This window comes from Lasiosphaeria miniovina, assembly GCF_030549165.1.
Source record: "Lasiosphaeria miniovina strain SMH2392-1A chromosome Unknown B0T26scaffold_5, whole genome shotgun sequence".
Classification (NCBI taxonomy): domain Eukaryota; kingdom Fungi; phylum Ascomycota; class Sordariomycetes; order Sordariales; family Lasiosphaeriaceae; genus Lasiosphaeria; species Lasiosphaeria miniovina.
In genome coordinates this window covers 1943789-1967431 of record NW_026848224.1, presented here as the reverse complement: position 1 = coordinate 1967431, position 23643 = coordinate 1943789, and the positions used below count along the sequence as shown (strand labels likewise).

Genomic DNA, 23643 nt, shown 5'->3' with positions numbered 1-23643 from the left:
TCAGCTCTATCCCACTTGCATTTGCTAGTCGGACCTGATGAGGACTAGCCGGCCGCTATCCAGAGCGCCTAGGCCTGGAATCGGGCTGGGGAGTTCAATGTTTGGCGGCGCGCCTTTCAAATAGGACTAGCGGGGCAGCTCTCAGTGAGCTGAAACCCCCCCTGGGCCATCGAATTACTGTCTTCTCCACCAGCCCCATGCAAACCGCCTCACTGCGGCCAAGTTCATAGAATCGTCATGCCGATGATGGAGGCAACGGCCAGCATATGATAAAAACATTGCTTGCTCCACACCAAACATTGATATGCCAGCGAGTGATAACTAAGGTACGAACTAATACTCTTCTACTCTAGGTTGGTAGTTGGTACTTGCCGTGCATGCTAGCAGAGCCTGAGAAACGTTTTCTCGTCTATTCTTATCGTACGTTTGTTGTGCTCGAACAAGCCGCTCGCAGACAGCAATAATATCCCAAAACCATGATAACCATGTATCTCCACCTAAACTTCCAACAAGCATGAAAGGCGTGCTCGATGCTCCCTCAAAATAGTAGTACAATACAATATTACCACTGTAACCAATACGGCCATCTGTCTAATAACAGCCACAACTTTTTGGCGCTATGAAATACAAATCAACGCTTCCTGATGTCTTTGCCCCTTTTCTTGCTCTTCTTCTTGTCCTTGGGCAGGTCCAGCGGCACATCTTTCAGCGCCTCTGCCATGAAACTGAGCATGTGGTCGTCGATGGTGCACACGGGCTTGCCAAAGGCACTGTACTCGACCTCTATCGGGCCATCCGTAATAGCGACGTCGTCCTGCGGCACCTCCTGGGCGGACATAACAAAGAGACCGAGACCAGACCGGCCCGGCTCCGCAATGATGCCTGTACTTGGTGTCCCTTGACGAACACTCGATACACCCGATGCGCTGCCACCGGGCGTCGGTTGCTGCTCGAGGAAGTCGGCATCGTCTTGCTGTATCTCCTTCTCCGCCAAACGTGCCGCGGCCACGTCCTCTGTATCCTCGGCTTGTTCAAGAGCACGCCCGACTTGTCGCGGGTTGCTGCTCTGCACGCCGCCGAGGACCTTGTCCATCGCAGCATTGGCCGCGATGTCGTTCTCATTGGCTGATACCTCGCCCGTGCTGTTGACCACGTCGCGCACCGATATCTTGTTGAAGTAGTCGGTTGTAAACTCGCCCTCTTGGATGACGACGTCGTCGAGCATCTGCTTCTGACTGGCTTTGCGGAGAATGTTGGCCTCGATTGTGTGCTCGCTAACCAACCGGTAGATGTGCACGTCACGCGTCTGCCCGATGCGGTGGCATCGGTCTTGGCATTGCTTGTCCATGGCGGGATTCCAATCCTGGTCGTAGAAGATGACCGTGTCAGCACCCGTGAGGTTAATGCCAAGGCCACCCGACCGCGTGGATAGAATGAAACAGAGGATGCGCTGGTCGTGATTGAAGCGGTCAGTTAGGATTTGCCGCTGCTCCACCTTTGTCGAGCCATCGAGACGGAGATACTTGTGTCCATGGATGTTGAGAAACTGCTCAAGGATGTCGAGGACCTTGGTCATCTGGGTGAAGATCAAGGCTCGGTGGCCACCAGCTTGAAGCTTGCGCAGAAGCCTGTCAAGGGCCTGAAGTTTGCCACAGTCGTATTGCAGGAGCCTCTTGTCCGGAAATTGTATGGTTAGCCGCATACGAGCTTCGTGCCACGGGTCAACCGGCGCCTCCTTCGGCATGTACGGCGCGTACTTTACAGGCGCCGACAACCTCAGATCCTCGTCCTGGAAGGCCTCGATCCCTTTTGCCCCCAGTAAGAACTTATTTAGGTCGCCAGTCACGACGGCAGGAGTGACGCATGCAAACTTTGTGATTGTCATCTCCATCGACGCTGCACGTTGTTGGAGGGTCGGAATGGCGTTATGCAGCAGAAACAAGTCCTCTTCGAACCAACTCATGATCTTCTGGGGCACCTTGGGTCGCTGCTTGTACGGCCGCCTTTGGGTGTCGAGCGTCAACAGATCGATGAGGCGCTTGCCATATATTGGATGCTTATGGCGGCGCAATGCGTTGACGTAGACGCAGTGTTGCAGCTCCTCGAAGCGGCCCCACCTTGCCGCGCTTTCCAAAAATACAGAATTTGACTTGACCGTCGCAGGGTCCAAGACGGTAGACCCATTCTTGGCTCGTATCTTCTGTGCTTCCCTAAGGTTGAGTAGGATGCGATGTGAGCTCAGTTGAGCAATGCGGTCCGTGTGCAAGTCCGACAAACCCTCGTTTCTGGTCGGTATCATGTTGAGGAAGTCGAGGCTGACAAGACTCATAGGTTTCACAGCCAGCAGCTTATTTCTGATGATGTGCTCCTTGACCTCGAATGCGACAGGCACCGATCGTTGCATGCGGAAGGACGTCATGATAGGGCGATCGACAAACAGGTCAGGGTGGTTGCACACTTTCCTCAGCTGCATCAGACAGTTGATGATGGACATATAGTTGCCGGATTCTAGTGTCGCGCGGGTGTCGTTGCGAGAGAGAAACCCATCGTACAGTTCTCGCTGGCGTTTGGACAGGCGGCAGAACTCGACATGCTCGTATTTGCCAGGCATTTGCTTCTCGACGTCTGCCTTCAACCGACGAAGGAGGTAGGGTCGAAGGACTTTGTGGAGCTTGGCGATGATTGCGCGCGCTTCGTCGTCCAGTTGCTCTCGCCCGTTCTCGAGGATCTGGGACTCGGGCCTGGCAAACCAGTTGTGGAATTCCCTGAGGTCGACGAACCCGCCTTCGCCGTTCTCTGGGGGAGCCAAAAAGTACAACAGTGACCAAAGCTCCGTCAGGTTGTTTTGGAGAGGTGTGCCGGTGAGAAGCAATCGAGCCTGCGTGTTGAACCCTAGCAGTGTCTGCCACCTTTGGGACTTGAAGTTCTTGATGTTGTGAGCTTCGTCGAGGATCATGTAATGCCAGCGCCTCCGTCTGAACACCTGCTGGTCCTGAAGTACCATCTGGTAAGAGGTGATGCACACGTTCCAGATATCGTCGTTGTTCCACCCCTGTCGCTTTCTCTTTCGCTCCTCCTGGTTGCCATAATAGGTCAGGATTTTGAAGCCGGGGCACCACTTCTTGAACTCCATTTCCCAATTGAGCATGACGCTTGTCGGCACAATCACGAGATGAGGGCCCCAGACCTCATGGTGGCAGGCGAGATGCGCCAGGAGGGCGATGGTTTGTATTGTTTTACCAAGGCCCATCTCGTCGGCGAGAATGCCGTTGGTCTTGTTGGCATACAATGCTGCAAGCCAATCTAGCCCATGGTGTTGATATTCGCGCAGGGTTCCGCGCAGAAGCGAGGGAATCTCGGTCTTCGGCACTGTCGGTTGAGGTGAAGTTGACCTGCTGTCCGTCTTGGGTACATTCAGGAGTGAGGCCGACGCGGATGTTTCAGTATCGGTGGGTTTGGTGTCATCCGAGGCCCGCGGCGATTGGCTTCGCGATGGGCTATGCGGATTAGTCGTAGCGTCAGTATTCGGGCTTCGATCTTGCCCGTTAGGGGGTGCCTCTGTGATCTCGACATCTGGAACTTCTCCGCGAGACGGCTCAACTAGGGCGGGCGCATCGGTCATCGAAATGTCCTCTGCAGCGCCCAGAGCACTCTGCTCCGCATTCCACTGGGCTGAAGACTGGGCTGCAGAAGGTAGACATGCTCTAGAGGGCGTAGAGAGCAGGCCAGGCGAGCTCTGGTGTAGGTCGTCCGCCTCAGAAGGATGTTCGGTCCGCGTTTGGTTATCCCTGTTTATTAGAGCAGGGGTCTGGTACACACCCTCTTCGTCGTCGCCTTTTGTTGACCTCTCACCCACACTTCCGGGCATTGGTGCGCAACGATCACCGGATACGTCGGCTTCGTTCAAATGACCGCCCGGTTCCCGAGGGGACTCGGTGGGTATATCGGCGTCAGCCATGTCAATGTCCTCTACATCGCCGGTCTCGCTCGGGGTGACATCTTGCAGCTTCTTCAGCTCCGATTTTTTGAAGAAGAGCCCGAGCAGGCCGGTTGGCTCATCCTCTGAATCTTCACCTTCACTACCTGAACTGGGACCACCCTCGTCGCCTCCCTCCTCTGATTCATCATCAGTGGAACCAAGGTCATCGTCCATGTCTATGGACTCGTCGCTTGTATCGTCGTCGCCGTCGTCGTCGTCACCGTCGTCTATTTTGCCGTTGGCGAGCTTGTTGACAGAATCCAGGTTGGCAGGCAACGTTTCGCCTTCGTCACCGTTCGTTTCCAATGCAGGCAAGTTGGCGTACTTGGCTTGAAGTTGGGCTTGGCTGAGGCCCTCATCCGACAAGACGGAGTCCTTATCTTCATCGTCAGATGAGCTGGACATATTACTCTCATCAGCTCCTGACCGGGATCTAGACTCTTCATCGGCATCATCGTCAAAATCGCCCTCATCCTCGTCCTCCATACCCGAGATCATATCGTCATTGTCCTCTGAATATTCGGTTGGGTCTTCGGTGCCGAGCCGCGCTTGTCTCTGCTGAAGTTTCTGTTCAGAAATGTTGACAGCCTGGTTGAGTGCATCCTTCACCCGACGCTGCTCCTTGGCCTCCCATTCAACCAACCTCCTGCGATTGATCTCAACCTTGACATTATCCCACGTGCCCGCAACGGCTCTGGTGACTTGGCGCCACCGTGTCCTGGACCTCTCTATCTGCTCCAGTTCCACCTCTTCTGCCGTTTTGGGCTGGGGATTTCGACGCCTCCACTCCGCCTCGCAGGCAAGGGCAAGGCGCTTCGCGGAGGCGCGATGCCGCTGCTGTTCGATAACCAGCAGCTTCCGGAAGTTGGTCATGGCTTTTGTGAGATGGTCGGTGTGCGTCCACTGCCTTGGCGGCTCTTCAGCAGCCTCCGGCTCAAACACAGAGCACTTGTTCGAGGCCAGAATGCCGCCCGGCTCGACCTCCTTTTCGACTCGTAGCAGAACTACAGCATCCTGCCTAGCCATGTCATCTGTATAGCGCGGGCCATCTTCAGAAGGCAGCAAGAGACCGCCCTCCTCGACGGGGATACTTAGCGCCCGTTCTATGTATTGTTCAAATGTAGGCCCGAGCTTGGGACGTATGTTCGCTTGGTCGCGATGGACGAGGGGAATGGTTGTCAGTGGGGGCCTAGGTCGAGACTTTGAACGGGGGGTGCTGCGTAAGGCACCAGGAGAGGTGTTGTCGCCATTGTTCTCGTTATTGTCACGAGCGTGGCGCATTGAGCGACGCGTACCGGCCGATGGCCTTGTGGGGGTGGCAGGGCGTCTTGGGGAGAGTGATCGTCGACGGGTTCGTGCATTGGACTTCTTTTCTGGCGTCGCTGGCTTAGGTGTGGGAAGCTTGGTGGAAGGCGCTTTCGTCGGGACGTGTTTACTTGAGGATAGCGGACGCTTTGATGGGACGGAAGATGGGGTCTGGTTCGTGGCGGGACTGTGGCCGTTGGTGGATGCATACCGGTTCTTTGGAGGGCTGGCCTGGGCGCCATGCAAAGATCTCCTTGTTATCCTCTTGTCGCCACGTTGTAGCTCCAAGGGAACAGTATTAATGCGTCCCGACTTGCGGCGGCCGTCACCTGCCATAAAGGATGAGGGGCCTTCGGCCTCCACCTTCTTCCACGGTGGCGACTCGGGTTTCGGGCGGCGCGCCGAGTTGTCGGGCGTCGTGCCGCGGACGCGGCGGCGTTTAGCAGGCCGCTCTGCATCCGTGACTTCGGAATCGTGCGTGCGGTTGCCGCTACCATTGACGCGGGAACGCCCCTCGGCTGGGCTTTGATGGTCTGTGGAGACTTCAAAACCTTCACGGCCATCACGACCTCGAATGGGGGAATTCTCATAGGACAGAAACTGCGTCTCGTCGGGCTCGGAGAGTTCGGAGTCGTGTGAAGATGGGGGACGGTGGTGGTTATTGTCGCCATTTTCGCCGTTATGGGCAGCAGCCAGGTCCGCGTGTGTTTGGACGGGCGGCGCGATCTCCGTCATAGTCACTGGGGACAGGGAACGGCGCGAGAGGACCGAGATCTCGACGAAACTGGCATTTGGCACGATGAAAATAACGTCACAAGAACCGCAGGGCTGCGAAGATTTCCCTGTCAGAGTTTCGACATGATCAGCCGTCGGTAAGGCTGGCTGCAGCGTGCTTTGTGCGGAAAATCACCGTCGTCAGCAAAACTTTGATGGCCGACAAAAAAATTCCAGGCCCATTGCCAGCCTGATGACGGCCAAGCGGCCGAGTGTTGCTGCCTCAGGCGGGCAGGGAACAGCTTTCTGGGACTTTGCCGGCAATTCTCCGGACGAAAGGCTCCGGCCAATCAGCGCCACCACAAGCCAAGCCTCAGCTGTAGAGGGAGCTGCTCCCGAATCGTTCCATCATTGCCAATCGCTCCAGATCCTCCCAGCAACCGCATGCCATTGCGGCGCCACCTAGCCAAGGTGCCTGCCAATTGATCCCGATGTGACACGAGCGATTCACGGTTAACAGATACCAGATGTTTTTACGCCCGATCGCGAGGGCGTCGCCCCTTCGGCTCGCGACCGCGCTCCCGGCTCAGCGACTTCCCGTCATTCAACGTCGAACTTTCATGCCCGACTCCATGACGGGCCAAGGAGGCGTCATCGGCCAGAAATATCCCGACTCGGACTACAAGGGCCTCACTGCAGAAGAGGACCCGGATATGGTATGTTTGGATGGGTCGGGCAGCTCGGGCAAGACGCGATGCTGACCGTTTCGCGCAGAACGGCGGCTATGTCAATCCTCCTCGAATCAAGCGTCAGTTCCGCGACCCTCACGGCGACTGGTGGGACAAGCAGGAGCGGAGGAACTACGGCGAGCCGGTGCACGAGGACCACGATATGATGGGAATGTTTACCCCGTACGAGTACACCTGGGTGACGCCTGGTAAGGGCTTGGCACAGATTGGTGCCTTCGTTGCCGTCGTTCTCAGTCTATGCTTGGCCGTAAAGCAGGTGTACCCGGACAAGCCCTCGTATCCACGAGAGTTCGAGGGCGGCCTGGTGAAAGAGCTGGGTGGGGCTGGTGCTGTGCGAGTAAGTTTATGGCTGCCTGCTACGCGCGACATGGACAGATTTCGAACACGAATTGCCAACTAACGTCAACTACCAGGCACGAGCAGCAGGCGATGCTGACCCATAAAGGATGAGGTTCGGCTAGCAGCGTGTGAATTCCAACAAGGGTGGTATGTGAGCAATACAAGATTTAAACCGCTTTCTATTCGCATCACAGAGGTGTTTGGCTCTCGTTTGTCCCGCGTAGGTTTCCATTCAAGCAGCTCCTGATGCCGCTTCCAGACACGCCGAATTTATGGCTGCTGTCAGGGTGTTCCGTGGGACGCTTTGACTGATCCATTTACATTCCCCTCTTTCCCGGTCTCTATGCGGATTGGTAGTAGGCGTGCGTGCTTTACATGGATTTCCGTCTCAGCCCACAAACACATCGTGACCACCTTACTTGGCCTAATTGGCCCTGAGCAGGTAGGTAGATAACTTGGCTTCAGGTTCAGTACCCCAGGTTGCCGACCTGCCTGGTTCCAGTACCGAGTTAACTGTTCTCCGTTCTCCGTTCTCCGTTTTTTTCTTCAGCATCCGCCTCCGTGCGGCTCGGGCTCTATGTTGGCTTTCTAGAGTCTCGGGTGGGCGCCAAATTGCCACTAAGCTTCTACCTCCAGTCATAGCTTCCCAATCTGGCATTGGCCCCTGAATTTGCTGCATCGTTCTACCTTAACTCGGTACAGCCAATTTAGGCAGCCAATGCTGAAAAGGCGCTGACGACCGTTCCTGGTTCTAATGGGACCCAGATCTCTCCCAAATCGCCTGCCTCAGACGTCCGGGAGTCGCTCGAGGGCTACCAAGGAAGGAACATCCAGCACGTAGGCGTGTCTCTCGGTACCGAGACGCCCGCCGATCAGTTCACGAGAGACGAGCCGTCTTTTCTGTAGAGGCCACGAGCCAGCCCTCTCTTAACCTCCCCGCCAACCATCAGCTGATTTGGCCGACCACATTTGCTTCTTTGCTTCTGCTCCGTTTGCTTCTCTTTTTTGCCTCATTCTCCAAACTTCATCCAACACCTCTTAACCCATTTGTCTAGCTTTCAGACGTCGCGCGGCACCCAAGCTTCGAAAATATGCGGTACGAAGATTGGGACGTTATCATTTTCCCAGCCGGCAGAGATTCTAAAGTCCCTTTCAAAGAGTTCAAGATCGCGTGCCATGTTGTGCCCGATCTCGAGCTTGCTCACATCCATGGGGCCGCGGGCATGCCCGTCATGACGTGTTTCGTGCCGAGTCTTCCAGCCGGAACCCCCTTCCAGATCTCGATCCATTCCTGGCGGAACCCGGATATCAGCCAGTTTACGCGAGCCTACAGCAAACATACAGATCTGGTCAAGTTTGAGGCGCGCATTTCGCTTGATGGACGAATGGTAGCGTGCGTTACTTCCTTGTCCTGATGATAACCAATTTGAGACGGACTGACTGTTTCTAGGTCCACGGCCTTTGACCGCAAAATTCACGGGCCACACTTGATCACCAGCACATTTGGTCTGTTGCTGGCTGCTGTGTATGTTTGATGTTTGTTGTCGCTAACTCCATGGCAGAGTTCACAAAGACAGGCGAGCTCGAGCGACTTAAGTTTCCCCACTTCCGACGTGAGCTGCTGTTCCAGAACCACTGGAGCCCTGGTGACGACCTCGGTCGGATCAAGATAATAATTAGCGAAGGGTTCCCGCGCGACTCACTTTCGGTTCCGATAGAACGAGTAAAAAATATCGTGGCCTTCTCCTTCCAGCATGCTCCATTGGGTGAGTTATTCTACCTCCGAGCGTCCTCAACCAGTCCGTCAGTCAGCTAACAGGCGGTTCAAGAGATTTTGGAGACCAATGGAATCGCATGGCCGAACCCTTCGATGTGGCGGCGCGCGCCCTTTGCCCCGACGGTGCCAGTTCCTACATATCATCCAGAAGAAGGAGCAGAGTCGCATGCACATTCGCCTCGAAGAAAGTCGATGCTCCTAAGGAACAGCAAGAGTCAGGGGTTTACGGCTCCATTTGTAACGGGAGGCATGTTCCTGCCCCCATCAGCCCCCGGTTTCGTCGGAAATCCAGCCGTGAATGCGTCATATTTGCCACGAACTACAACTGGATCTGGGTCGGCGCTGTCATACCCGGACCCATTCACCGAGTCTGCGGCCTATCTGGACTGGGTCAATGCAACGACCAGTCTACCCAACATCGACCTCGAAAGGAAGGCTTATTGGCCAACCAATATTCGCTCGGACAGGCGATCTAGCAGTGACACAAACATGCCTGACTATGTCCCTGTTCGGAATCATGATCCAATGCAGATCTCAGGTGGCAGCCTCGAGGACGATCCGATGAGCCTGAAGGTTCCAACCAACACACCCACCGCTCGGCTCGGCGAAGAGAATCCACACCCCCAATACTCGTTTTGCTCGCATACATCGGCACTTACCCCCGATCTCGCGACATCCCTGACCCACTCACTGCTCAATCAACCGTTTCCGCTTCCAGCTCAGCCTCAAAACACGTCGCTCCCGTCTTCCGAAGTCAAGTCTCGGAAGGAGAGTCGTCATTTGGCAGTTGGAGACTCCAACACTTCCTCGACGCACTCAACGCCCCATGCAGAGCACGTCGAGGTTCGCAAGTTCACGCAGCCCGAATTTAGTCTTGGGCCCCGAGATTCAGATTCCCCAATGCCCTCTGGCCCAGAGAACATGGACGGCGCTAGTCCTTCGAATATGCAGTCTGTCTTTGCCTCTGGCGGATCTCGCAACGTCTCGGCTGTCGAGTTTGGATCCAGCATCACGAATTTTAGTATGGTCTCGGCGAACCATGGAGATGCTTCTGTTGGAGTACCGAACATGGGAGTCGGCAATAGCAATTCGGGTATGAAGCGGACGCGAAACTTCACGCCCATTTCCGCAAAGGTGATTGACGAAGAGGATGAACCGCGCCGAGCCAGTCCTCACGTGCGTATTGCGGGGTTTGGCGTGGATGATGCCCACGATACTTGAGAGTAAGGAACGCAGGCTTTCGAAATGTCTAATGCATTGTTATTTAACTAGTTGAGACGATCATTATTTGGGTCGTCTGGTTTTGGTGGCATCTCTAGCGCGTATTCAACTGCAATGCTTGCTTGGACTCTTCCAGGGGTCGCAGGCTTGGAGATGTATTACATATGAGAAGCAGTTCATATGAACTCGTGGTAATCGAGCCCAGTTAGTATGTATAATCAGCTCAACTAGGAGGCATCCAAGGCTGGAATTGCATTACCGCAACCTTTGGCACTCGTAGCCAGCAAGGTGCATGTCAATAACAAGCCGGCGAGGCAGTTGCAAACAGGCGCCATTTTTCCAGTCCATCCAACAGGAGCAGAACGCGTAAGCGTGTGTATAGCAAGCCGGACGCGCCTTTCTCGGATCGGATTCCTTTGAAGGGCGGAGAGCGTTACAAGACAATGAAGCATCGGCCGGGTCCTTGCTTGGTAAGTATGTCTCTACTCATAGCAAGTTCCCGGCCGTAACATAAACGTGTTGATCAATTTGGTAGAAGTTTCGAAGATGTTGAGACCTGTGTCAAGCAGACTCCGAGCAGGTGTCGCTTTCTGAGAGGATACCAAGAGACTTTGGAACCTGTCTCTGATTGTCTAGCGGTTTAAGGGCTCACAAATGAGAGATACAGGATCAGGCTAGCAAATGTATGGTATCAGGAGCTGGGGCTACACCGTACAGGCTCTAAACAAGCACGTTCCAAATCGAATTGCGAAATTGATGGGCGCCGGAAAGCAAACAGGAGCAACTGTCTCACCATTGGCAGCTGCCCGGATGAACCACGTCGGGTGTTAGGGGTCTGACTTTGGGCACTGGGGACCAAATGACCTAATGGTTTGCGCGCGCGACATTTTCCCTTCTGCTCAGTTCGCTGGCGATCGATCTTCAAATTGTCCCAAACATACTTGCGAGACACTATTTGTTGACATTGAGCCAGAACTCAGGAGAGCGTCAGGAGGGCCCCGAGACAACCCACAATCAGGTTAGGCCGTCGACCTTGCCACTTCCACGTACAAGTTGATACGTAGGTAGCGGGCAACGTGTGACAGGGTAGCGCCATTTTCCCAGGTAGGCGGCTTTGGCTTTGCGCCCCATGATCTGAGAAACGACAAAGAAATAGGTGTCGGGCACGTGCAGGACCTGAGAGCAAAGTTCGAGTGGATTTGCCTCAGCAGCTTAACGAGGTGACGACGACAGTGCCCGAGACAACTCGTCACGCCGTTGCGCGTCCGACTCTGCGCCGCATGGGGCGACCGCATGGGCACATTGCGGAATACAAAGTTAGTTATTTTCCATTTCCTCCTTGTGGAAACCGTTGCGGTTTGTCGTTGAAGTAGTAGCGCCTAGTACGGGAGTGAATCCCCCAATTGTGGGGTACCTAGCCGTGCTGGCGTATGCAAGCTTCAGGGTCCGCCTCCGCTGTTACCTTGCGATCCGAATGGGACCTGTTGGTTGGTTTAAGGATGACCCGACGGACTTTGAGAGATTCTTGAGCGCAAACACTAAAGCCCGCCTAAACGGTTTGGTGAGGTGGTAGCCCGGTGTCCGAAGCCTGGAAGGTGGGCTAGGCTGAGCTATAACACGAATTCCACATGGTTAACACGGGCAGCTTACACATGGCCCTGCGTTTGTGGTGGTCTATCGGGACGATCAGCGGTTCAGCACGTGGTCAGCAACGAGCCCATGCAAGTCAAGATGTGGGAAAGGCAAGCAAACAAACAGACAGTCGTACGCGTACGATCAGAGTGAATTACATGAGGCCGTCGGCAGCGCTGCACTTGTGGGGCTGGACACTATTTTCTGCTTCTCCTGCGCTCCAAACCAGATGGAACCTGGAGCTTGATTGAACCTTGGCTGAGCTTAACATGGAAGGTTCAGGGCTGGTCGACAATCAAAGGTTGCGTCGCGTCAAGCTTTGCGGTTTCACATCTTTACGGTTTCCTGGGTTTGGAAACCCTCGACTACCATACTCAACCTGTTATTTCGTAATATATACCGATACCCGACAGTTATGTTGTATATTTCAATTCATCTGCATTTGCCGATGAGTGGGAGCTAACAAAGCTTGGACCACCACCCCTCCATGGGTCTTTTGGCACCACCATCTCGAACGTGCCTTCCCGCTCGCTCGGGGTCGATCAAAACCCCGAGATCAAGTGCGTGAGACATTTGCCATCAAATCTGTATTTTGGCTAGCATCGAGCGCCGTTCTTCGGTTCTAGCCCCACGAACAAACGACAGGCTCCTGCACACAGTCCGCGTCCCGTTTTCAACACCTCATTCACATATACTGTGTGCAATATATGCAAGGCAGCTACCAAATACGATAGCCAGATATAGAAGTATGCATTCGGCAAAGCGAAGCTTGTTTGAGTCACCCCGGTGCTCCGTACATCTTAAGTTATTTTAAGTCAGAGAAAAGAAAAGTCATCCTGAGCTTCCTTTTTTCGAGTGGCGATTCGGTTCTAGATTCCTCACAGTATTAGTGTACAGAGTATTGCGTCTCCGAACCTGCAAGTTAATATTTTGGACATTTCCCGGCAATGTATGGTTCGGGAACCAATTCGGGAAACAGGCCATTTCTTCCCCCACAGATATTTTACCAGTCTGCTGACAGAGTCAGTTGGGTTGTGATCGACTGTATGGATCATGGAACCAAGGACTTGGATTTAAAGTTGTTGCCAATCATGCTAGCTTCGGGGCTAATAACTGTTACCGATGGCAGCAATTCGAAGGTGGCTCGCTCAGTGACTGAGTTGCTTCTGGCCCGGGTGCGGCCTCCTTGAGGTCCGGGAAAGGGTGTCGGAAAAACCAAGACGATGGGTCACGCAATTTACTTGCCGACACGTCACCCAGTCAAAATTTTGATGTCAATGGCGGCGCGCGCCCTGCCCTGGGCCTGGGGCCTGAACGGCTTAGCGAGCCGCCCCCGGCACGTCCATAATTGGCACTGTTCCGTGTCAAGCGCGCCATTATCAGCCGCACACTGTGTCGAAAGGGGCTTCGACGGGCCAAAGCTACCTAAACAGCACACAAGACCGCTGAAGAATGCAACAAACGGTCTTGTCTCGGGGTCCGCGCTGCCTGATCTAGAGACGATATGGAGCAGCAATCACGGGCACCTAGTATACCTTGCCATGCACATAACGCACGCATTAGGATGGGCTAGTGCAGACGACTGCAGGTATGTAATGTACGGTACGCACTTACACAAGGTCGCCGCCGAAGAACAACACCCGCCCCCCCACACCCAACAATAGGTAGGAACTCTTGGCTTGTTGCGGAGATTTATGACGGACTACTAGTATAGCCCGACCCGCGACCGCAAAGACTGCCTCTCCTGGTAGCCAAAAGTCCCCTTCGTCCCATCCACGTGCAGCCTTTGAGAGCGCGAGAGAGGTAGCTCCGTCGCTTTTTTTCTCAACGCTCGTTTCCTCCCCGTTCCTTAAACAGCAAGCCACCACCACCACCACCACCACCATCACCACCCAGCGTAATCCGATAGAGGGCATAGACCCGACGGCAAGGACTTTGTGTGTCGCTCTGCCTTGCACTCGCTCACGTCTCCCAAGTAGTGTGCGGCACGTGGTGTCGTGTACTCGCGCGACGCCTTTTCCACTGCAAGCCCGCTTTGCCAGTAGTCTCGACGCTATCCACGGGAAGCATGGGCGACAAGCCCGCCACAAAATGGCCGAGGGGTGAACCACCAGAGCCGAGACTACCCATAATGCCAGCCATGTCAGAGTCGCAAGCGCCCACAATTGCGCCCAGCACGACAGAGGATGAGAAAGCAGATGACATAGACGACGCTTCAGACTTTAAGGTAGCGGCATCGGTCCCGACCGGAGACGCCTCAAAATCCAAAGAGCTAGTTACAAGTGAGACAGAGAAGACGGACGAGATCACACGACAGGCAACGGCCACATCTAACACAGGCCATGCGCTCAAGACGACGCCCACGCGCGAGGATGGAACCGAGTACCCCTCCGGCATGAAGTTTACCCTCATCTTTCTCGCGTTATGTCTGAGCGTGTTCCTGGTGGCGCTTGGTGAGCCGCAATATCCTATACCTCGTACCCTTGCCAACCATGCGGCGAGCTAACTTGAAGCCCTAGATAATTCCATCATTGCGACCGCTATACCCAAGATCACAGACCAGTTCCAGAGCCTTCCCGATGTGGGTTGGTACGGAAGTGGTGCGCACCCTCCCCTGTCCACATATTCTCACCATCTCCGACATGCTAATGCTTTGCAGCATATCTCCTCACGACGGCCGCTCTCCAATTGCTCTTTGGGAGGTTCTATACTTTCTTCAGCATAAAATGGGTCTATCTAATCGCCATCTTCCTCTTCGAAGTCGGCAGCCTGATCTGTGGGGTTGCCAACAACAGTGTCACGCTCATTATCGGACGAGCCATTGCCGGAGTCGGAGCCGCCGCCATTTTCTCTGGCGCGCTTATCATCCTCGCATACTCAGTTCCCCTGGAAAAGCGACCTCTCTATAGTGGACTCGTTGGTGCCATGTTCGGCATCTCATCCGTTGCCGGCCCGCTTCTCGGCGGAGCTTTTACCGACAGGGTTTCATGGCGCTGGTGCTTCTTCATCAACCTCCCCATCGGCGGCATCACCCTTGTTGTCATCGCTGTCCTGTTTCCGGACCCCCACCGCGAGATCAAGAATGGTGATACGTGGGCCGAGCGCATCAAGCGGTTCGACCCCTGGGGAACTGTTGTGTTTATGCCTGCCATTATCTGCCTTCTTCTCGCCCTGCAGTGGGGCGGCCCTACGTACGCATGGAACAGCTGGCGCATCATATTCCTCTTCGTCATGTTCGGGGTGCTTATTAGCCTCTTTCTCTTCGACCAGTACAAGCAGCAGGACCTGGCCACGGTTCCGCCGCGTATCTTCTTCAAGCGCAGCGTTATGTCGGCCTGTCTCTTCAGCTTCTGCGTTGGCGCGTCGTTCCTGGGCTCCGTCTATTACTTACCCATCTGGTTCCAGGCCGTGAAAGGGGCCAGCGCTATCGATTCGGGCATTATGAATCTGCCCATGCTGATCGCGACTACCATCTTCTCCATTCTGGCCGGCGCTACTGTCACCATGTTTGGGTACTACACCCCTTTCATGATAGTGTGCAGTGTCCTGATTTCCATCGGGTTCGGCCTCCTGACCACCCTGCAGCCGGACACGGGCAGTGCCAAGTGGATTGGGTACCAGATTATTGCCGGCGCGGGCATCGGGTTCGGCATGCAGCAGCCCCTGATTGCTGTCCAGACGGTTCTGAGCATCGAAGACGTTCCCATTGGCACTTCGGTCATCATCTTTGTGCAGACGCTGGGCGGCGCGCTCTTTGTGTCGATTGCGCAAAACGTCTTCTCCAACCACCTGGTCCAGTACGTGGCCGAATACGAGCCTTCACTCCCCGATCCCTCCATCGTCTTTGCCGTCGGCGCCACAAACATACAGCATGCCATTCCGGCTGAGTATCTACCCGGTGTCACGCAGGCGTACAATGACGCCTTGACCAAGACCTTTGTTGTGTTTGCGGCAATGGCAGCCATTAGCATTATCGGCGCTTCGTTCATGGAATGGAAGAGTGTAAAAGGAAAGAAGGTAGAAATGGTTGCATGAGGTGTTTCAGGGGGTTTGTGTTATATTCCGCCACTCCGTCAATGTACTGTATGTGGGATAGCATCTCTCTTAATTCTTAATTCTTGCCTGTGGCCATGATTTCACTGCAATCTACCCTCCCAAGTATGTCGCCCAAGTATGTTGATGACCTCATCGAGGGTGGTGGAAGTGAGCGTATTCCCGAAGCGGGCCACTGGGGTTTTTTGGCCACATACCGCAAAGCCTTTGGCCCATAAGAATCCGCACGTTTAGCTTTAGGTTGTAGTTTTCACATTGGGTTCACGCCGTCCCCAAGATCACGAGTTGTCGCACCGACTATATCCATGGTCGTACCCTGTCAAACGCACCGTTAGGAACTGGATAACCAGGTGGAACTGGAAAACCAGGTGGAACTGAAAATAATATGAATACGTATTACCTAAGTACCAAGGTACCCACTCCCTTCGGAACGTCGAATTTGGCTCTTCGGATGCGATGCTAGCAAATCCACCCCCTAATTACCCCAGATTACCGACTACCCCGGATTCCTGTGATAGTGGCTGAAGTAAGCTTTTGACAAGCATGTTGGTATTTAAGCTTAGTTCATACTCCACTGCAACCCACACTCCTAGAGTGTGGATCTAGTTACATTTCACTTCAAACACAGCCACCTTCCTTCAGGGTGCTTACGGAGTCGGCGAGAGGCACAGCCTTACTGATATTTTGTATATTCTATACGTAATACTAACGGGGCCATATTCGACGAAGCCTCTGAACTCGAATTTCAGACCACGTTTTCGACTCTTTTAGTTCCATTGAGAGGGGTTCCCTGACTATTACTCTGCAGTCACCGCGATATATTGTTTTCCTTACCTAATTTTGAAGTTAAATCTGGTTTGCCGGTTTGTATTACTTTGCTCACCGGTCCTTGGATATCTCTTACAGTAGTTAGGTCCGCTTTCTAGACAATACCTATACGCGGAAACCCCTGAACTGTCTCCGTGTCGCTCCCTAATATCGCCGTGTCGCTCCCTAATATCGAAGTGGCAGTATCCTCAGTAGAGCTCAAGGGGCAAATGCGACCAAGAAACAACATTAAAGTCAATTTAGGGGGTTTCCCCAGTTCAGGTAGGCGCTAAATGATTTTCGACGCTTGGGCTTGTAAGTCACTGGTCACTGTCAACCTTCCCAACCAAACGCTCCCTCATAATTACCCTGCCAATGTGGTCTCTTCAATCTTATTTTTAATTTTGCTGATCTGAAAGATTTGTCACCCTTCTCGACGAAATTTCGGACTGCTGCCAGTGAATTGAAAGGCATCAATGGTAGCCAGCATACGGGATATTGTCGCTCTTGCTCTCGCCCGTTCTAATTAATACCAATTCACCTCGCCCACACACACTGTCGATGAGCCGGCACAATCCCGAATCGCCAATCATCTTGGCTGCGGTCAAGGCTTCTTGTTGCTCATCCGAGAAGCGTCCACGCCGATGACTGACTTCGGCTAGCAGGATACACGCCGCCTCATACCTATCCCGTGGCGTCGCGCTACTGCTGAGAATAATCCGAGTCAAGACCGTGTCGCCCTGCATCCCTCTGGTACACATCATGTTTGAGACGGGGCACCAGCTGCCGAAAAACGGCGGGATTGCAGTACCGCGATGCCAAGTGCAGCACATTCTCGCCGCGGACGTTGCGGTGCAGGACGTGCGCCTCAATGCCTTGCTGCACCAGCAAGTATCCCATAACGTTGACGTGGTTGCCACAGACGGCCGTTCCAATTAAGCTGCTCTCGGACTGGGAAATGTCCAGCAATTCGGTGCTGAGCCGGATCCGGTGCTGAGCCGCGCCGAACCGTCCCCGAGCCATGGGCAGGCACACCACTCTGACGGCCTTGCTCAAGAGAGCGCTGCCCCATCGCCCTTCAACTATAGTGTCATATACATGGTCAGGGAGTCCGAATACCCCGTCCCAGCCCACGCGATGCTTCTCTGATAGCAATTTCGACCATTGACCCAAAACAAGCCAGAAAAACTCGCAGTTGTGGATTTGTTGGCCGGCTTTACTCTCCCAGAGAATTCTTAGTCTCTCCAAGTTATTACTCCACTGGAGGATCTGGTCTGCAGCTTTCATGACCGGTCTGGGGAGGAATGCATCCCCCGGACCGTCCAAATCCGACTCGTTAAGCACACGCTGGAGCATGGCCTCCGAGCCGTAGAGAGAAGTGATGTTGAGCGCGCCATACAGGCTGCTGTCGAATGCGAGCCTGGGCCTGGTCGCACAATCTGGGCGACAGTTCTGCACGATCCAGCTGTGCAACCGCGTCGAGCCAGCCCGGCACAAAACCTCTATGTCGGCGACGCTTGGGAGGAGAGACGCAGCTGAGACGGCTCTAAAGTGCTCGGTCCAGTGGCACGAAGCATAGACAAACAGCTCACCGAAGCCGCACTCGGTTGGCTCGTAGTGAACTATGTCCTTTTCCCACGCCTCCTACGAGCAGTAGAGACTGACTTCGGTCGGTACATGGTCATCGTCGAACAGGTCGGGATCTTGTGGCAGCTCCTCGAGCACCAAGCGCTCTTCGGCAAGCAGGTTATTCTCGCCAATTTCGTGGAGGAGAAGATACCTGACGGAGATGGCTAGGATGCCTGCCTCTAGCTGCTCCATGCGCTGCCGCCGCATAGGCGCCGGAAGCGGTGGTGCTAGTGTTGCATAGGCCCTGATAGGCTTGCTGGGCTCATCCGATGCAAGGCTGATGAAGTTGATGACAAACTCCTTCACTGACTGATGCACAAGTTTGACCTGGTGTTTCGCCACTTCAACAAAGTCGACATGAGCCACGAATGGCTGAATCAAGCTCATGAACCTTTGGTAGTCTACCCGCTGGGCAAGCGCGTCCACGTTCCGGACCGTTTCGTCAGCGGCGCCGAGGGCCACAGCCCAGCCAAGTTCTAGCATGCTCAGAGGCCATCTAGCGACTGCGAGGATTTCCAAGGCCGTGGTCGCAGGGATTTGATTCTCAGGGTCATCGGCTGTGTAGCGCGAATACAGGCTCGCATACAGCTCCCGGAGCTGGCTGGCCTGTGGCATCTCGTCTAGAAATGCACGCATTGGACCCAGTGCCCTGATGGCGCAGGTTTCGATGAGCTCGACTATCATCCTCGTCCATATCCCGCTGCCCCGTGCTGAGCAGGATAGCGCTTCCATAACGAGCACTTTCACCTGGTCGGGCAAGTAGGAAAGCGGGGTCGCAGCTGTCTTCTCCACGACCAGGCGGTCCCGCGTGGCACTGCATTCCATTTGAATCTTACCCATTCCGTTCAGTTGCTCCAAGATCCTCTCTTCGGGTCGGGTGGAAAGCAGAATTTTGAGAATCGAAGTCTTGCCCGAGACGGCTTTCAGCGAAGTGAGCAGACGCCCCCGAGATTGTCTGTCGCACTCCAGGCCGTCAATGGCGAAGATGAGCGGGCGATCGAGTGTTTTCAGAGTGCTCCGCAGCCACCCCTCAGTTTTTTGAAGTTCGTTGCCGGCTCTATCCCAGAAGCCATTGCGCACTTGTATCATTCGGAAAAGGTCCTCTTGAGGCCGGGGGGTTGCTCAAGGAGCGACAGAATGAGGGCGCAGAATACGTGGATCGCCTGACTGCCCACGTCGCTCTGGCAATAGTGGTAGCATACTTTGGGTCGGGGAAGCCGGCGCTTGTTTCGCTTGCGCAGCTCGTCTTATGAGAAAAGACATGGCAACGGACTTTCCGGAGCCCGTTTCACCAACAATCACCAGCTTAACGTTGTACCACTGGATGAACTTGGCGTCCGCGAGTAAGGACTCACAGGCTATATCAGCTTGCATCTGCTGCAAGTGTAAGTATTTCACCCCCCGCAGGAATCTGCATTCCTGAGTAGTGAATAGCTCGGCAACATTCTCCATCTATAAAATGGCATCGTCTATGTTATTCCCAAGACTGTCTACCGCCTCACGGTATGCCACGCTCCAAAGATCTGGTGGGACACTGGATTCGTGATCAAAATATCGATATCCGATCTTTCGATAGCGACATCCTCGTTGTCTTGGTGGTGGCCCAGGCAACTGCTTCACAACTGACAGGCTGACTGACTGGCCCTGGCAACCGCCCTTCAAATGACAGGTCAACGGACTGGTCTAGGCAATTGCCCTACAATTGACTGACAGGTTGGTTGGCCGGTTCGGACAGCTGACTGGTAATAATTGACAGGTCAACTGTAATTAAGACCCAGTCTAGGTATTTGCAAGGCGACGCGTCGTAGGACTGATGTAATCCCAAGGCGCTAGCATGTAGTAAGCCGAGACATAGGACGGGGTTTGTTTTGGAAATAGGATATTGCCATAGAGAAGGCAACGTATGTGTGTGTCTTATGTGTCTTAAGCGAGTTAGTGAGTCGGCCGGTGTGACTCTGTCGTTGGTTCTGTGACTATGACCGCGAAATTCAGAACAACACTGTGAAACGTGGAATTAAGACCGTGGAAGTTTGCTCCTCGATCCTCCGTAGAGATTCGAACAAAGAAACAACCCTGCTTTGGTGTACTGTGTGTTACCTTCTTTATCTTGGGCAATCGCTAAATGTCTTCTCCCGGATCCCATGTCCAACACACCCGGAGCATCGCATCGACCAGCCGCCCAACCCAGCGCACGAAGCAGATGCACCAACCTCACTGCACCAGAGGCGTCTAGACGGGCCCGTGATCTTTCTTGGGTCGTCGGCTGACGATCCAGGGTTGAAAATTGCCCCCTGGCGGGTCTCGCTCAACGACACAAGGGAGTCATTCCAAAATACACTGCTACTACCTATTTCCCATGCAGGGGGCTCGGGGCTCTTGGGCTGAACCTCCTTACACTCGCTCCCCGACAACCGTGATTTAATTTCTTGCGTTGATCCTCCGTCTCCTCCCAGTCCACTCCCAATAACCACAACCCAAAACGGACGACCGTCGCGATGGAGTCCAAGTCTTGCTCCAACGAAACGGGGCCCCGCCTCTCCCGGCTACCTCGCGACGTCCGCGACGACATCTACCGCCGAGTCCTCGTCGTGCCCCATCCGCTCTACCTCTACACACAGGGCACCTCCCACAAAGTCGAGCTCTTCGCACCAGACTAGCCACCGCGGTAGCTAGCGCTGCTCTACACCAGCCGCGCGATCCACGACCAAGCCGTCGAAACACTGTACGGGTCGCACCAGTTCGTGCTGGCCGACACGGCGCGCAGCGGCCAGGCCGCTCTCCTGCAGTCCTTCCTGCGCTTGATCAGGCCCGCCAACGCGGCGTGTCTGCGCCACATCTGCATCAACTTCCCCGCCGTCGCCGTCGACGTCACAGGCGAGCAGCGAACGACGGGAGACAGGATGGGGCCGAGTATGCTCTGCGAGGACGAGTTGCGCGGGCTGAGGCTCATCCGAGACAGGTGCCGCGGCTTGACAACGGTGGAGATGTATGTGCACAGTGAGAACTCGCGGGGTCTCGTCGCGGCGGCGGCGGGCCAGGAGGGGGGATGTCGCGGCACGTAGAGCAGGTGTTGGCCGAGGTGGATGCCGAGTTTAGGGCTATTGGCTCGTGGAAGAAGAAGGTGATTGTTAGGCTTTACAAGCGGCCGCTGACCCCCGAGGTGGCGGAGTTAATGCAGAGCTTTGGGTGGGCTGTTTTGCCTGGCAAATGACTTGTAGGCGAGTCCTGGCGAGGGGGATAAGGGGTCCGGGGGAAAATGTTGGTTGTTGATATAGGGGTGGCCTGTAATCTAGCTTTCTTTTTCTCCTTTTCCTAGATTTTGGGGAGAAACGCTACTACTTTCACGATAGTCGAATGAAGAATTGCAGATTAACAGGAGCTGGATTTTTGTATGCCTCAAGTCGGGTTAGGAGTGGACTTGGTATCTGCGAGGGCAAGTTGAACGTCACCCAAGGGGCTAGACGACCGCTAAACTTGGGGGTTGACAGTTTTGGTATTGTTCTATATATGAAACAAGAATATTAGGGGTATTAGATCGCTCCGCAGCTTAGTTCATTACAAGCCATCTTCTCCGTGTTTGTCCGCCCTTAATTACGCAAGGGGTTCGTTCCGTGTATCATCCAAGCGCTTACTGTGTCGTGGCCACTCATTACCAGCGTCTACACCAGCGTCTACACCAGCGTCTACACCAGCGTCTACACCACCGCGCTACCTGTTGCTCCAGCTCTCGCTCCCCGGTAGCTCGGCAACAGGGCTCAGCTCGCCGCCTGCGTCATGATGATGAAGCCCGTCACCAGCTGCCCCTGTCCCAATACCAGCAGTTCCTTCGCCCGAGACGCGCTCAGCCAGGCTGGACGGCGCCATCGACGTCGCCGGCTGGCTGCCCTCGAGCTCGCTGCGCATGCTCCACGGCCGCGCCGCGCGCCCATCGGCCTCAGAAACGGGCACCCCGTCGGCCTCGGACGCCGCGGCCGTCGACGGCACCTTGTCGTTCTTGTTTTCGCTGTGGTAGTGCTGCTTCTTGCCGCTCTCGACGCCTGCCGACCCGCGCTGCCGCCTCCTGCGCAGAAAAAATAGCACGGCCAGCGCTGCGAGTAGCACCGCCCCGCCCACCACACCTCCGATGATGCCTGCTTTGGCGCTGGAGCTGAGACCATCGCTGCTGCCACTGCCATCGCTGCTGCTACTGCCATCGCTGCTGCTGTTGTCGCTGCTGGAAGATGCTGGTGCCGTTTGCGATGCGGTGCCGGTGTTTGACGATCCTGGCGCCCCCGTGCCCGTGGAGCCAGAGGAGCCGCTGGTTTGGGTTGCGGGCGTGGACGCGGGAGAAGTCGGGCTGCCAGACGGCGACGGCGACGGCGACGGCAAAGACTGAGACCCCAGCTGCGTCTGCGTGTGTGATGACGAGGACGGCGAGGTGGGCACGTAGCCGACGAAGAACTGGATGCTGTCGCCTGCGCTCTGGGGCAGCGACGCGCGGCTGCTGAGCGTGTTGGTGTCTTTGAAGGCGACGGTCGTCTTGGCGGCGTCGGTGCAGGTGCAGAACGAGCCCGGCTGCAGCGTCGACGGGCCGGCCGACTGCGAGCACGCCGCCCACGAACCGTCGTTGTTGTCGCAGTGCGTGAGCGCGACCCACGGCTGGTCTGTGGTTGGGTGCTTACTGGTTAGCTTCGCTGGTCTTTTGGCCAATTGATCACTCGGCGAGACAGTCTCACCAAAGAACTTCTGCGGACAGCTCGCGTCCTTGTACTCCGGGTCGGTGCAGCCGGCCATGTACGTCAGGGAGCTGCCGTAGCCGGTGCCGTGCAGGCCCCAGCAGGCATTGTCGACGAGGCAGTTGTCGCCGGCGCCGCAGCACGTCTGGTGGCCGAAGGCGTCGTTGCCGCATGGGATGAAGCTGTTGTCGAGCTTCTGCCCAGCCGCCGAGTAGCACGTGCCATTACTGACAAAGATGTTGGCGTCGCCCATCGCTGTGTGTGGCGTGCGGCGTGTGTTTCTGTCGGTGTTTGTTTCTGTCGGTGTTTTCAGCTACGGGACTGGGCGACGGTTTTGGAGTCTTGTTCGAGCGAGACTGGTATTATCGTGCTGTGCATTGCCGCCGGGGATGGGGATGGGTGGCACGAATGCCGATGCCAGGAGCGGATACTGTGAAGGCATCGCGGCGAGTTAATTGATGGCGGTACAAGATGACGTCGTTGATCCTGGCGGTGGAGGTGTGGTGCTGTGTCGATCAGCTTCGTTTTGGGCATTGTTGGAGCATGTTGGAGAAGCACTAACGTGCAGGTCGAACTGACGTGAGCTTGGCAATGGCAGGTTATGACGGACGAGCTCCCCAACGAGGAGAACCAGCTCCTACAATAGTACCAGCTCCTACAATAGTACTAGCACCTACAATAATTCCTCAGCTTGGATAAAGAGGGTAGACTCTACCGATTCTA

The 23643-nt window shown here is 55.1% G+C and overlaps 8 protein-coding genes across 8 annotated transcripts; 5 read left to right on the top strand and 3 right to left on the bottom strand.

The window, feature by feature from the left end:
• Positions 1-221: 221 nt before the first annotated feature.
• Positions 222-6267, bottom strand: B0T26DRAFT_715764 (SNF2 family N-terminal domain-containing protein). The gene has a single exon (XM_060442249.1). The coding sequence runs from the start codon at positions 6017-6019 to the stop codon at positions 632-634; it is 5388 nt and encodes a 1795-aa protein (XP_060294279.1). The 5' UTR covers positions 6020-6267; the 3' UTR covers positions 222-631.
• A 258-nt stretch (positions 6268-6525) lies between these two features.
• On the top strand, positions 6526-7147 carry B0T26DRAFT_648897 (uncharacterized protein; the record flags this gene model as incomplete). Its single annotated transcript, XM_060438041.1, has 2 exons — positions 6526-6714; positions 6773-7147. The coding sequence occupies 2 exons, from the start codon at positions 6526-6528 to the stop codon at positions 7145-7147; spliced, it is 564 nt and encodes a 187-aa protein (XP_060294278.1).
• Positions 7148-8177: 1030 nt separating this feature from the next.
• On the top strand, positions 8178-10084 carry B0T26DRAFT_741832 (uncharacterized protein; the record flags this gene model as incomplete). The annotated part of the gene is made up of 4 exons (XM_060444017.1): positions 8178-8479; positions 8537-8592; positions 8649-8852; positions 8916-10084. The coding sequence occupies 4 exons, from the start codon at positions 8178-8180 to the stop codon at positions 10082-10084; spliced, it is 1731 nt and encodes a 576-aa protein (XP_060294277.1).
• A 1462-nt stretch (positions 10085-11546) lies between these two features.
• On the top strand, positions 11547-12005 carry B0T26DRAFT_349363 (uncharacterized protein). The gene has a single exon (XM_060434547.1). It carries the CDS (start codon positions 11713-11715, stop codon positions 11965-11967), a length of 255 nt encoding a protein of 84 aa, XP_060294276.1. The 5' UTR covers positions 11547-11712; the 3' UTR covers positions 11968-12005.
• Positions 12006-13257: 1252 nt separating this feature from the next.
• B0T26DRAFT_741831 (major facilitator superfamily-domain-containing protein) lies at positions 13258-15751 on the top strand (the record flags this gene model as incomplete). The annotated part of the gene is made up of 4 exons (XM_060444016.1): positions 13258-13288; positions 13855-14169; positions 14236-14316; positions 14376-15751. The coding sequence occupies 4 exons, from the start codon at positions 13258-13260 to the stop codon at positions 15749-15751; spliced, it is 1803 nt and encodes a 600-aa protein (XP_060294275.1).
• A 1527-nt stretch (positions 15752-17278) lies between these two features.
• On the bottom strand, positions 17279-19319 carry B0T26DRAFT_803888 (uncharacterized protein; the record flags this gene model as incomplete). The annotated part of the gene is made up of 3 exons (XM_060447107.1): positions 18242-19319; positions 17833-18178; positions 17279-17658 (listed from the first exon to the last, which is right to left on the bottom strand). The coding sequence occupies exons 1-3, from the start codon at positions 19292-19294 to the stop codon at positions 17279-17281; spliced, it is 1779 nt and encodes a 592-aa protein (XP_060294274.1). The 5' UTR covers positions 19295-19319.
• A 1381-nt stretch (positions 19320-20700) lies between these two features.
• B0T26DRAFT_780950 (uncharacterized protein) lies at positions 20701-21284 on the top strand (the record flags this gene model as incomplete). The annotated part of the gene is made up of 2 exons (XM_060446702.1): positions 20701-20838; positions 20875-21284. 2 exons carry the CDS (start codon positions 20701-20703, stop codon positions 21265-21267), a joined length of 531 nt encoding a protein of 176 aa, XP_060294273.1. The 3' UTR covers positions 21268-21284.
• A 572-nt stretch (positions 21285-21856) lies between these two features.
• Positions 21857-23462, bottom strand: B0T26DRAFT_873232 (uncharacterized protein). The gene is made up of 2 exons (XM_060447987.1): positions 22921-23462; positions 21857-22848 (listed from the first exon to the last, which is right to left on the bottom strand). The coding sequence occupies exons 1-2, from the start codon at positions 23171-23173 to the stop codon at positions 21914-21916; spliced, it is 1188 nt and encodes a 395-aa protein (XP_060294272.1). The 5' UTR covers positions 23174-23462; the 3' UTR covers positions 21857-21913.
• Between the last annotated feature and the right edge of the window lie 181 nt (positions 23463-23643).